Source organism: Juglans microcarpa x Juglans regia, chromosome 1S (assembly GCF_004785595.1).
Source record: "Juglans microcarpa x Juglans regia isolate MS1-56 chromosome 1S, Jm3101_v1.0, whole genome shotgun sequence".
In the NCBI taxonomy this organism is placed as follows: domain Eukaryota; kingdom Viridiplantae; phylum Streptophyta; class Magnoliopsida; order Fagales; family Juglandaceae; genus Juglans; species Juglans microcarpa x Juglans regia.
The window spans coordinates 18,996,374-19,009,868 of record NC_054595.1 but is presented as its reverse complement, the minus strand read 5'-3'; the positions used below and the strand labels follow the sequence as shown (position 1 = coordinate 19,009,868).

The following is a 13,495-nucleotide window of genomic DNA, read 5'->3' as shown; positions in this document are numbered from 1 at the left end:
GCACACTTTTGGCCATCCCTGTTAACACAGTAGCCTCAGAGTCGGCCTTTAGCACGGGAGGACGTGTATTAGATTTATTTCGGAGTTCATTAGCTCCTGCCACTGTGGAGGCTTTGATTTGCACGCAGAATTGGATCAAGGGAACTCCAATTCATGTTCTGGATGTTCTTGAGTATGAGAAGGCCGACGTCGAGGAGGATAGTGATGATCAGTTTGGATCTGGTATTTATTTTAATTTCATTTTATAATTTCTTATTTTCATTTATTTATTTTCATTTAATTGGTATTCATTAATTTGATTTCAAATTTAATACTTATAGTGATACATGAGACGACGTCTACGGCTACCTCCGATGCAGTATGACTTTGTATTGGACCCACCATTATCATGGTTTGCACAATTTCTTCCATAATTGTTTTTTGCATTTAAAATTTTGTTTCATCTTTATAACTTTTTAATTCTAATTTGTTTTATTTTTAACTTATTAATATTTCAGGTTTTATAACTTATTGACTTTTATGATCTTGATTTTCAGTCTCACAGCAATCGACATAACTCACCACTCAGTGAACTCACCGCTACGGCTCCACCCCAAAATCAAATTGATCAAATTGAAAAATTATGATTTTATTAATTTATAATTAATTGTAATGTTGCTACAGTAGTTAATTGTACAATTTGTAATATTTATTTCTTTTAGAGGAGTTTGTAATAGTGTAATAGTTTATTAGTTCTCTTAATTTGTATAATTGTGAACAAAATATTTTAACATAGTGCCTTACTGCCTTAGTGATGATTACTACTTAATTAGTTAACAACGTAATAGTTCAATCTATGATTCTATATATATATATATATATATTTTCCTGTTTTTAAATCTATATACTTTTTAATCTAAATAATGGGCTCAAATGGCCCAAAAACGAATTCTGGGCCCAAAGTGGCCCAAAAACCGATTCTGGGCCATTTAGGGTCTAGAAAAATGTACTGGGCCGAAGGCCAAGTATGGGGGCGGGGGGTGCGGACGGGTGGGGGTCCACCCCCGCACCCCGGCCCAACGGACGGGGGACCCCGCCCCCGCCATGCAGGGGCGGGGTCCGGAGAGAAATTCCCCACCCCCGCATATGCGGGGGCGGGGGGCGGGGGAGGGGTGGCCCCGCCCCGTAGGGGGCGGGTATCACCCCTACCCTCCCCTATCTCAATTCATCTTCACGCAAGCCTCATTTCTAAAAACCCTCTTTCTCTGCATCTCCCTCCCGCCCAATCATGCTTCCACCACGACACACACATTTGAAAACATTTGTTTGAAACATTTTATCAAATATGTTTCATGCTTCTGACAAAAACTTCCAACAAGTAACGAATGTAGAGAGTTATTTCATGCGTATAAAACTTTGTAGAGTGCAAACAAATAATAAAAACAAAACAATAGTAACATGAGAACCTAAGCAAATAATTTTGGCGCGCATAAATTATAATCTGTTTGGTCTTGAAGATAATGAAGGAAATGTAAAGAATTGAAATTTTGGTTATTGTAAAATGCAATTTTGTTGTCCTTTCCCTCATGTTCTTTAGGTTTCTGGGAACAACCAAACAACAGGTGTTCGAAAAAAGAAAAATGAAATACAGACTATGAAGCTTGTTATGAGCCTAAATCTAAGGGGACATGTAAGTGCTACGTGGGAAGGGATAATATTTGTTTAGTTAGGGGTAGTTTCGTATTTTTAATTCCTTTATTTCAGTTGAGTCGGACCCAGTCAATGGGCTGTTTCGAGTTAAGGTCCATGTTGTTAATGGGTAGTTATCTGTAACGCACTAGTCCGTGCACGTAGGGAATTTGTTTCTATAATGTCCTATTTAAGCCATTTTCTGAGATGAATGCGATTATGAATTTAGAGTCCAATTGTTGATGTGTGCACTGGGAGGTCTCTGGCTCCTTGAATTGTCAGTGTTCTAGCTTGATTTAATTACAAAAGCCATTACAAGTTGGTCTCAGAGCCGCGTTCCTGCGACATGGCTGAAGGGACACGTTTGTCACAGCTTGCTGAGATCGTTACTACCATACATGGAGAAACTGCTTCCTTGAAGGAAGCACGGGATAAACAAGAGGCACTTATAGAGGGAGTCTTACAGCAGCTTAATAATCTGGCATCCAACTATGATAGCTTGGTACAGATAACAACTAAGCTAAGTTCAGGAGAAGGGAGTTCTAATAATGTGAGGATAAATGCTAATCCCTTATTTGATGGGCACGGTGGGATCCAGGCGAGGACTCTCCGGTTGGATTTTCCACGCTTTGACGATGGGGATCCCAGTGAGTGGATTCTGAAGGCACTACAGTTCTTCGCATACTGTCAAACGCTGGAGGACCACAAGCTGCAGATTGCTTCTTTCCACATGGAAGGGAAGGCGTTGTCATGGTATTACAGGTTAATGGAGTCTAGTCCAGCAGCCAATTGGGAGGACTTTTTGGTAGCTCTCCGCATTAGATTTGGACCATCGGCATATGAAGATCCAGTTGGTGCGTTCACTAAATTGAGGCAAACCGGAAGTGTAGAAGAGTACCAAACAACATTTGAGATCCTGTCAAACAAAATCACAGGGGTAAGTGAAGAATTTCGTATAAGTACTTTTTTAAGTGGATTAAGAGATGAATTGAGGATTATTGTTACCATATTCAAACCAACTACTCTCTCTGCTGCCTTTGGATTGGCTCGATTGCAAGAGGAGGAGGTGGGTAGGAAACAATACCCTTACCAAACTCCACATATCCAAAACAATCCACATCCAAACACCCACAAGCCAGCCCCACTCAAATTACCAGGACCAAATCCAGTGCCAAGACTTCCTGCACCCCCACCAAACTCACAACCGAATCCAATTCCCCCTACAAGATACCCTTTTTCCATAAAAAGACTAAGCCCCAGCCAAATGCAAGAAATGAGAGACAAGGGGTTATGCTATAATTGTGATGAAAAATACCAAATAGGGCACAGGTGTAGCAGGCCTAAATTATACCTGCTAGAAGGGCTGGAATTGGGAGTGGAAGATTATGAGGAAGAGGAAAGGGAGGAGACTTGCCACCAGGGTGACATGGGGGTTGTTTCGATAGCACAACAAGCTGAACTGCTGGTCATCTCTCTATATGCCATAGTAGGAGTTCCCTCACTAAAGACTATGAGGTTAGTGGGAAAAATTGGAAAAAATTTAGTCATAGTTCTTATTGATACTGGCAGTACACATAGCTTTATAGACGTGAATGTAGTAAGAAAAATAAGGCTACCAGTGGAAGAGAGCCACTTGGCTGTCCAAGTTGCTAATGGAGCGACTTTTCCTTGCCAGGGTTGTTGTAAGGCAGTATTACTTAGGCTGCAAAGTTGTGATATTTTGGCTAATCTTTATTTATTAACTTTGGGAGGGTGTGATATTTTTTTTGGGGTAGATTGGTTAAGGAGTTTGGGCACAATCCAGTGGAATTTTGCAGATTTGAGCATACGGTTTCACATTGAAGGGCGAAAACTATTGTTGCAAGGCTTAAAGCCACCCGAGAACTCACTAGAGGAGGAACCAACGCTGAGCAAGACTACCCTGGTCAAAGGAAGAGGCATTTGGCTGCAACTAATGGAGGCCGACAATACTAAGGGAAGGGCACCTGTAGATCCAGCCATACAAGCTGTTTTGGACAATTTCCAAACAGTGTTTGCTGAACCAAGTGGACTTCCTCCCCCCAGGAGTCATGATCATCAAATCCAGCTCCAAGAGGCAGCCAAACCCACTTGTGTAAGACCCTATCATTACCCCTACTACCAGAAAGAAGAGATTGAGAAACTGGTCAGAGAGATGCTAAAGGCTAGAATTATTCAACCTAGCTAAAGTCCCTATTCTTCACTCGTCCTCTTAGTGAGGAAGGCAGATGGAAGCTGGCGCATGTGCATAGACTACCGGGCTCTAAACAAAGACACTATCAAAGATAAGTTTCCCATCCCAAATATAAATGAACTGCTAGATGAGTTACATGGTGCTGAACTGTTTTCCAAGCTTGACTTAACGTCGGGCTACCATCAAATCAGGATGAGTCCTGAAGATGTGCCTAAAACTGCCTTTCGTACACATGAGGGGCATTATGAGTTTTTGGTGATGCCTTTTGGGCTTACAAATGCACCATCAACCTTTCAGGGGTTAATGAATAAGATATTCAGATCCTATCTCCGAAAATTTGTATTGGTGTTCTTTGATGATATACTTGTGTATAGTAAGTCTGTTGAGGATCATGCGGTTCACTTAAAAACTGTTTTGGAGGTTTTGAGGCACAATCAGTTATATGCAAAAGCTTCCAAGTGTGTTTTTGGGTGTCGAGAAGTGGAGTATTTGGGTCATATCATTTCAAAAGCAGGGGTTAAGGCAGATCCCTTAAAGATTGCAGCCATAGTAGAATGGCCAATACCTAAAAACCCTAAGGCTCTAAGGAGTTTTTCAGGCCTAACAGGTTATTATAGGAAGTTTGTGAAAGGCTATGGAAGCATTGCAGCCCCCTTAACTACATTATTGAAGAAGAATTTTTTTAGTTGGAATGAAGAGGCCACTCAAGCTTTTACAGCTCTTAAAGTAGCTATGGTAACTCCTCATGTTCTTGGATTACCAGATTTCTCAAAGCCGTTTATAGTGGAGTGTGATGCTTCGGGGAGTGGGCTGGGAGCTGTTTTAATGCAGGAAGGGAGACCCTTAGCTTATTTAAGCCAAGCATTAAAAGGAAAAATTTTGTTTTTATCTACTTATGAGAAAAAATTCTTGGCTTTAGTTCTGGCCATTAGGAAGTGGAGGCATTATTTATTGGAGCACAACTATAAGGTAAGGACAAACCAACAAGCACTAAAACATCTACTAGAGCAAAGAGTTGGAACTCCATTTCAACAAAAGTGGATTGTCAAGCTATTGGGCTTTGATTTTAGTGTGGAATATTGAAGTGGGAAGGAAAATAGAGCAATCAACGCACTGTCAAGGCTACCTGCTGAAAATGAAGGCTCAAACTCACAGGAGAATCTAGTCACCTACGGGGAAACAAAAGCACTCAGTGTGGTCAAAGCTACTTGGTGGGAAGGGCTCCAACAAGCATACAACCAGGATCCCCAATTGCAGCAGCTTATCAACCGCTACTATCAGGGTGACCTAGACCTTCACAAGTACTAGATCCGTGGAAAATGGGTATTTTATAAAGGCATATTGCACTTGGAAACCCTAAAGCCCTACCAAGAATTTGTGTTGCATCAGTATCATAGTAGTCCCATGGGAGGGCATACAGGGACCCAGAAAACACACGCAAGAATCAAACAAGAGTTCTTCTGGCATGGAATGCGCAAAGACATCAGGAAATTCATAAAAGAGTGCAAGGTATGCCAAATAAACAAAACAAAGAACCTCAATCCCGCAGGACTTCTACAGCCTCTGCCAATACCAAACAGAGCATGGGTGAACATCAGTATGGACTTCATAGAATGATTGCCCTTGTCTAAAGGATATAGTGTTATCATGGTGGTAATCGACAGATTCAGCAAGTACAGTCATTTCATTCCGTTAGCACATCCATACACAGTAGCAGTAGTAGCAAAACAATTCATGGATGATATATTCAAACTACACGGCATCCCACAAAGCATAGTTAGTGATAGAGATGCAATCTTTACTAGCCAATTCTGGAAAGAAATTTTCAGTATGAGTGGGACAAGGCTATTGATGAGTTCAGCATACCATCTGCAAATAGACGGTCAGACCGAAGCAATGAATAAATGGTTGGAAGGATACTTACGGTGTTTTACGGGCGATAGACCCAAAGATTGGGCCAGATGGCTAGCCTTAGCCGAATGGTCATACAATACCTCTGTGCACTCATCCACCAAGCTTAGCCCTTTTGAGGTCGTCTACGGCCACGCTCCACCACGTCTCTTACCATATGAGCTGGGATCAACAGCAGTACAGGCTGTCAAAGAGGAAATGAAAAGTCGAGACTTTATTCAAACCCTAGTGCATGAGAACCTACAAGAAGCTCAAACCAGGATGAAACATTATGCCGACAAAAACAGAACGGAAAGGGAGTACAACGTAGGGGATTGGGTCTATTTGAGGCTAAGACCTTATCGGCAAATGACAGTAGCAGTAAGGAGGAACTTAAAGCTCTCGGTGAAGTATTTTGGGCCCTTTCAGATCATTCAAAGAATCGGTAAAGTCGCGTATAAGCTAGATCTATCCCAAGAATCCAAGATCTACCCGATATTTCACATATCCTGCCTCAAAAAGAAGGTCGGTGCTCAGGTAAACCCAAGTCCTAGCTTACCACCGATGATGGAAGACGGGACATTAGCGGCTGCACCGGAGAAGGTGATAGCAAGGAGATTAAAGCAGAATGGGAACCAAGCTGGAACCGAACTTTAATCCATTGGAAATGATCGAATGAAGAAGACGCAACTTGGGTGGATTTAGGAGAGCTGCGACAAAAGTATCCAGAACTTGTGGGCGAGTTCTTTTGAAGACAGAGGCTGTGTTATGAGCCTAAATCTAAGGGGACATGTAAGGGCTACGTGGGAAGGGGTAATATTTGTTTAGTCAGGGGTAGTTTCGTATTTTTAATTCCTTTATTTCAGTTGAGTCGGACCTAATCAATGGGCTGTTTCGAGTTAAGGTCTATGTTGTTAATGGGTAGTTATCTGTAACGCACTAGTCTGTGCACGTAGGGAATTTGTTTCTGTAATGTCCTATTTAAGCCATTTTTTGAGATGAATGCGATTATGAATTTAGAGTCCAATTGTTGTCATGTGCATTGGGAGGTCTCTGGCTCCTTGAATTGCCAGTGTTCTAGCTTGATTTAATTACAAAAGCCATTACAAAGCCCAGAAGTAAGAATAACTAGGCATGTTGAATCGAACCTGTTCAATGCCTATAAACGTCGAGCAAACTTATACCAGTTATCTTTACAGTGATCCAACATATATATATATATATATATATTTCAGAAAATATATCTAGCCTCTTATTCCCACATATTACAAAGAATATTACCACCACATCCCATAATTTTCAGATTGACTAATCCAATATATGATCTCCCAAGTCAACTATCTTCAGTATCCCATGGCTACCACTGGGATCCTCACCTCGTGCCCTCGACTGCCTTGCACTAAAACCTCTTTGAAACTATATGTTCCAGTCATTAACCTGACAATGAGAGTCACTGAGAATTTTCGTGATGCACCGGGAAGCAGAGTCATTGCTTGAGGGCTAGCTTCAACGGCAATGGCTAGTGCCATTCTAGTTCTGATTACATAGGTTTCTTCCTCAGCTACATTTGTGATTGTGCGAGTAACAATTTCACTTCTAACAAGGTGGGCGTCGCCCCTCTTTTCCTTTTGTTTTGTTCGTCGTCGTGGTGGGAGCAGATCGGGCGGGAGGGAGATGCAGATGAAATGAGGCAGGGGAGGGAAAGAGATTTGAAGGTTGAAGGGGATCGGGTGGACACGGCTCTAGCATTTTTTTTCCTGGAGTGCCTATGTGATACACTACCATTAGTTGGTGTGAAAACCTTTTTTAAACTCATCCGCCCCAAACTTTTCTCATATATAAATTTGATTGTATTTAACCGGATAAAATTTAGATCTTTTTAAAACCGAATTCCTTCCCAATCTCTTTGACTTTGAGTAGAAATATGGATTTTTTTTTATCTTTAGGCAGAGACCCATCAACTAAAAACACCCTTAGTTTTTATACTATGAGTAATGCTAGAGAGAAGCTATTGTAGCAGTGCACACTTTGCACTCACTGCATAGCTGCTTTTAGTTAATTGTTCCCAACACTCACATGGGGAGATGTATGGTCTAGATGATGCCACATCATGTGTGCAAAATAGATGCTTCTAATAGTAACTTCTATCTATATCTACCCCATTTAACACACTTATTTAATCTTTATTCAATACTGTTATAGTCCAGAATATATATAAATGGAAAATGATACTTGGTTCCATAAATTTGCCTACTCAAAATTATCGTTCAGATATTTTAAGTTTTTTTAAATTTTAATAATTAATAAAGTGATTATTAATGAAATTTTATTTTTTAAAATATTTAAAAAATAAATAAAATACACTAACAACACGTCAAACAATACATACTGACCCCTAGCATTGTCCTATATAAATATCTATTTGTATATGGATTTATGCTTCTAAAGGAGGTAAGTGGGCATGCTGATGATTTCACAGCGGCAGAATTGCCCAAGGAATTTTTCTCTTTGTATGGGTGGGATTTTCCTTTTTTCCCATTTTCTTTTCACTTATCGTTGCTAATATCTACTGACTTCCCAACGATGTGATAAGACTTGCCAATCAGAAAGAGAGCAGTTAAGACAATGATATTTAATCTAACCATTAGGGCTAAAGATGGTAATCCCAACCACTCCGGTGTGGGTGTAACTATTAGTACTATTTTAGAATTTTTTTTTTATTAGAATCGAATTGATATATTCTATTTTAAAATTTTAAGAATTGATATGTAATTCATCATTGAAATCAGAATTTTTAATTTTTACAATTCCACAGATAAAAAAAATATACTCCAACAAAATTTTAACAAGTGATTGACCATAAAATTAAGATTTATAAGTTATAACAAAATTTAAATGTTATATTATAAATAATAAGATCAATATATGATATATCATAATCAAATGTTATATTAAAATTTATAAAAATAATTTTATTTATATCAAATGTCATATTATTTTTTATATTAATTTGATGTTATAAGAATAATATAAATGAATAATAAAATTAAAATTTCATGTACCAGTCTGATTCGATTCGAACCGGTGTTCTAAATATCGAAACTGGAACTAAACCGATTTCTAACCGATTTTAATTATTAGGAACCAGAACTGGACAAGACTAGTTAAATTGGACCGTACACACTAGTTCGGCCATTTTTTTTTTTTTTTTTTACAACCCTTTACTCTGGGTTTCACTCATGTGCAATTAAGGTCAATCTGATTGTGATACTAAGAACGCCAAGTAGATAAAAAGTTGAGAGCCCAATATTTTCTCCAGCATTTTGCTCTCAACCAAGACCCACCAAATATCCCATTTTCTCCGCCCAGGGGGGGTGGAGCTTTGGCTCCTCCTTCCCTCCTCCCATATGGCTAGTCTGAAAACTGTGCATTTTGTTTTCCTTCCATAGCAAGGAGAACCACCGATCTGTTGCTTTCTAGAGCCTAGTGACCGCCACGTGTCCCACTGCAAGATTTCCTAGCAGCGATCATTCAGACGGTCGAAGAATATTGTCAAATAAAGCGGCGCGTGAGTCACACACGTGGATCAAAACGCGTGTGAGATCCACATGCCATCGCACTAAGAAGTTCCTGCTGCCACCATGCGTGATTTCTGGGGCCAACGACCTCGAATTCTTCAGATCCAACCAAGTTCTATACTCATAGAATGGGGCGTGTTCCCCACGTGCCGCCACAGTCCCTAACCGTTATCCTTCGACTATTCGATGGATCTCCTGTTTGCTGTCTATCTATATTTTTGCTTCTCCTAACTAATGATGGTGAGAAAGAGGTAGTGAAAGTCTCATGCAGCCAGTCCAAACTAGCAAAATGCAACACAAATCTCTTCACTGCAACTTTCAATCGTTGTATTACAGTTTGTTTATCGGACTGTATCAAAACCACTTTAAGCGGCTTCCCCTTGTGGGAAATGAGTGGAGTCAAGTCATTGACCTCAGATCCCACTTTTTTTTTATTATTATTTATTTCTTGTGTTGTATTTGTTAATTTGGGTTGAATGTTTGGGCCCCCTATTGACTATCATATTCTGTAATTGCTAAATATATCTATAATATGCTTGTTTAGAAAGGGAAAAAAAAGGTCAATTTGATTTATAGAACGAGTAAAGGGTTTGTTTGAATACAAAAATGAGACACATAATTATTAAAATTCTTATAATTTCTTATAATTTCATTTCCATCATCACTTAAATATAAAACATTTTTTAATTTCAAATTTTTAACTTTTTCACCTAATCATCACGTAATAGTCATCAAAACACAAATATCAATACAACTTTTACAAATTTCAAAACAAAATATGAAGATCAATACAATTTTTACAAACCTCAAAACAAAAATTATATTAAAAAATTATATTCAAACAATTTTTTAACTTTATAATATTTTTATTCAAAATTTTCTATTTCCTTTCAAACCCAATAAAATATTTGAAATCAAATCATTTCACTATTATTCACAAAATTCTAGGAGATGCTTGGGGAATGAGATAAGATGAAAATTTTATAAATAGTAGCAAGATAGTTTGTGAATAATAGTAAGATAGTTTGAGTTAAATATTTTTTTGAATTTTAAAAAATGAGAGAGAAAAAGTTGAATAAGAAATATTATAAAATTAAAATATTGTTAAAATATAATTTTTGTTTTAAGATTTGAAAAAGTTGAATTGTTTTTTATTTTTTATTTGAAAGTTTTAGAAAATTGTAATAATTAGTTTGAAAAAATTATAATAATTAGTTTGAAAGTATTTGTGTTTAAATGATATTTAGGAAATAAATGAGATGAGATTGGATGCAAACTTTTTTCCAAACATCCCCGTACTTCAAATGTCCAAACGAGCCTTAAGTTTAATTGCCTAGTGTAAGAATCGAATTTTTTTTATTAAATTACATGATCTAATGTAGAGAGAAATAAAAATACTCATACCAGGAATACATTGTCTGAAAGTCTCACAAAATATTGTAGGATATACATGTGCATCCCTTTCTAAACCATCCAACTCGATTAAGCAATTAAAAAGGATATTTGTTTAAATTGGGTGATTCAGTGAGAAAATGTATTTTTAAATTTTTTATAACTATTCTAAATCACACAATAATGTGTTTAGGGCTTGAGGGGGGGCAAAATCCACCGGTACGTGGGTGAGTATAAGCCCTAACCGGCTAACCCATTTCCAAATTTTGAGATATCTATTGTCCTCGTTTGTTTTTAAAATACATTTCATCTCATTTCATCATTATAATTTTTTAATTTTTAATATAAAATAAAATAAATAATTTAAAATTTTCAAATCTCAAAAAAAAAAAAATATTAATAAATAGAAAAATGCTAGATATCCCGCTAGGAGCTCCCGTTGGGCTCTAGTGTTTTTTTATATGTGTTTTTTTTTTAAATTTTATTATAGATATTTTTAATAATTTTTAATATTTTAAAAAAATAAAATAAAAATTACAATATTATTAAAAAATATTTTCTTAATCACGAAGTAGAATTTTTATTCTACTTTGTGATTAAAGAAGTATAAAAATTCTACTTTGTGATTAAAAAAATATTTTTTAATGATTTTTTTTTACTTTTTGATTAAGGAAGTATTTTTTAATAATATTTTAAATTTATTTATTTTTTAAAAATATTTAAAAAGTGTAAAAAAAAAATCTATATAAAAAATAAATTAAAAAAATACACATAAAAAAGTACATACTAAGCCCAGCGGGAGCCCCCAACGGGAGCTGTAGCATGATTCTAAAAAATATATTCTACAATATTTTATTTAAATTTTTAATTTTAATCTCAACTCATCTCATTTTATCCGAGAAAACAAACAAGCCCTTATTCCTTAGGTGTGAACAACAACTGTCGCCGCTAGACTTTGGAAGCAGTCGAAATTGATGGAGACGATGTCTGTCGGTTCAGTTCCGGTGTTCAAACTAATTAACCAATTGATATAATATATATTATTTATTTAATTTTTATATAAAACGAAGTCGTGTAATTTTAGTAAGTTAAACGACATTGTTTTGGTCAGGAATGAAGCCCCCCTTCCCCTCTTCCTTATTTCTCATCTCTAGCATCGTCTCTCTCTCATCTCTTAGACCTCTCTCGTGTCTCCCCCTCCGTTCGGTTATTCACCGGCAAGACTCAACTTGCCGGCCCCATTGCCCCGATGCCGCCTCTCTCTCTCTCTCCCTCCATCTCCCTCTCCCTTGCATCCCATCTCTTTCTCTCTCATCTCTAAGACCTTCTCACGTTATCAGTAAGTGCTCCACTGCCAAACTCGGTTTCACGAAGTTAGTTTTGAATCTTTAATCTATATTTTCAATGTCTATTTTGTTAATTCAAATTATTTGTGTATGCTAACAAATGCCATTTTATTGTTGAAATCTCAAATTTTATTCGTGCGTGTAACACTATAAACTGTAAAGGGGTAACGGGGTTTGGTCTGTAAAGAGTCTGAGAAAATGTAGAAAGTTCCAAAACCAACTGCCAAACCGATCGGAACCGGTTCATTCTGTTCTCTCCCCCTTAGTCGATCAGTTCTGTTTTCAGGCCCATTGTTCCCAAGCCATGAAAATCATTAGGGGTCTTGGTAGCCTGTTGGTCGCAGTGGCCACGGCAACAAAGACTCATCTTCAAACTCAACAAAGGCAAGGTTGATCATGTTGCAATGATTTGTTGGGAACACTACAATTTGCATTCTCAAATGTCAGAATTTCGTGGAAACTCTCTCTTTTTGTTCTCTCAATGGCCACAATGCTTTAGACAAGTAACATATATTCTTGTTGTGACTTGTAACAATAAGAGTCTAATTAACCATCGATAACCGCTATTCGATCACTTATTATTATTATTATTATGTTTTTACCATACAGGATTTCATGTGTGACAGTTTGAGCCTTGTTAGAAACGGTACTAGATCGTGGACAACATGGTTTTCTTTGAACCATTCATGATAGTAAATCATGTGTTCCTTTTGTTGTATGACATGCCTGATTGGGACACGCTTCTTATACTATTGTTGAGCAAATGATGCTACGTTTTGTTATGTGTTTTTTTTTTTTTTTATTACCTAATGCAATTGTTTGTCAAGGTTCTCGTGGTAAAAGCCACGGGCTTCCTTTTCATTTTAGTAAAACCATAAGTTTATTTACCACTGAGGGGTGGTGGATCAATCATCTTTGGGTAAGTGGTTTGGTATTTACGAAGTTCTGGATTCGAATCCGAATATGGTATTACTTTAGACTATTTGGATCAATAGTCTAAACTTTATTGAGTTTTCTAGTGGGACTAAGGTTTAAACTATGGCTCAAACCCGACTTGAGAATTGCAATCTCTTGTCGTCTAGATCTTTCTTGTAAGTAAAATGCTATTATGGTCACACCTAAATAAGGTTGTTCTCTCTTATCTTTTTTATTTAAGAAAAAAAAAACTATAAGTTTTATTTTAAAGTTAATTCATTGTTATTTATGGTTGATTTTTAAAATACAAAAATGGGGTCTAATTTCCTCAATTATTTCCCTATTTGGTTCTTTGCTACTATTTGATATTTGTTGACAACAACTTGTGCTTTTACTTGGTTTTATGCATTTAAAACAACTTGTAGAAGGCATCTGAGACACATCATATGGGCAGGCTAAAAGAGAAAAACATCAAAGAGTGGGATTGGCTAGAG

At 37.2% G+C, this 13,495-nt stretch overlaps 1 protein-coding gene across 1 annotated transcript; it reads left to right on the top strand.

Annotated features, from left to right (window-relative positions):
* The first annotated feature begins 2,014 nt into the window (after positions 1 to 2,014).
* LOC121247377 lies at positions 2,015 to 3,874 on the top strand. The gene has a single exon (XM_041145740.1). It carries the CDS (start codon positions 2,015 to 2,017, stop codon positions 3,872 to 3,874), a length of 1,860 nt encoding a protein of 619 aa, XP_041001674.1.
* The last annotated feature ends 9,621 nt before the right edge of the window (positions 3,875 to 13,495 follow it).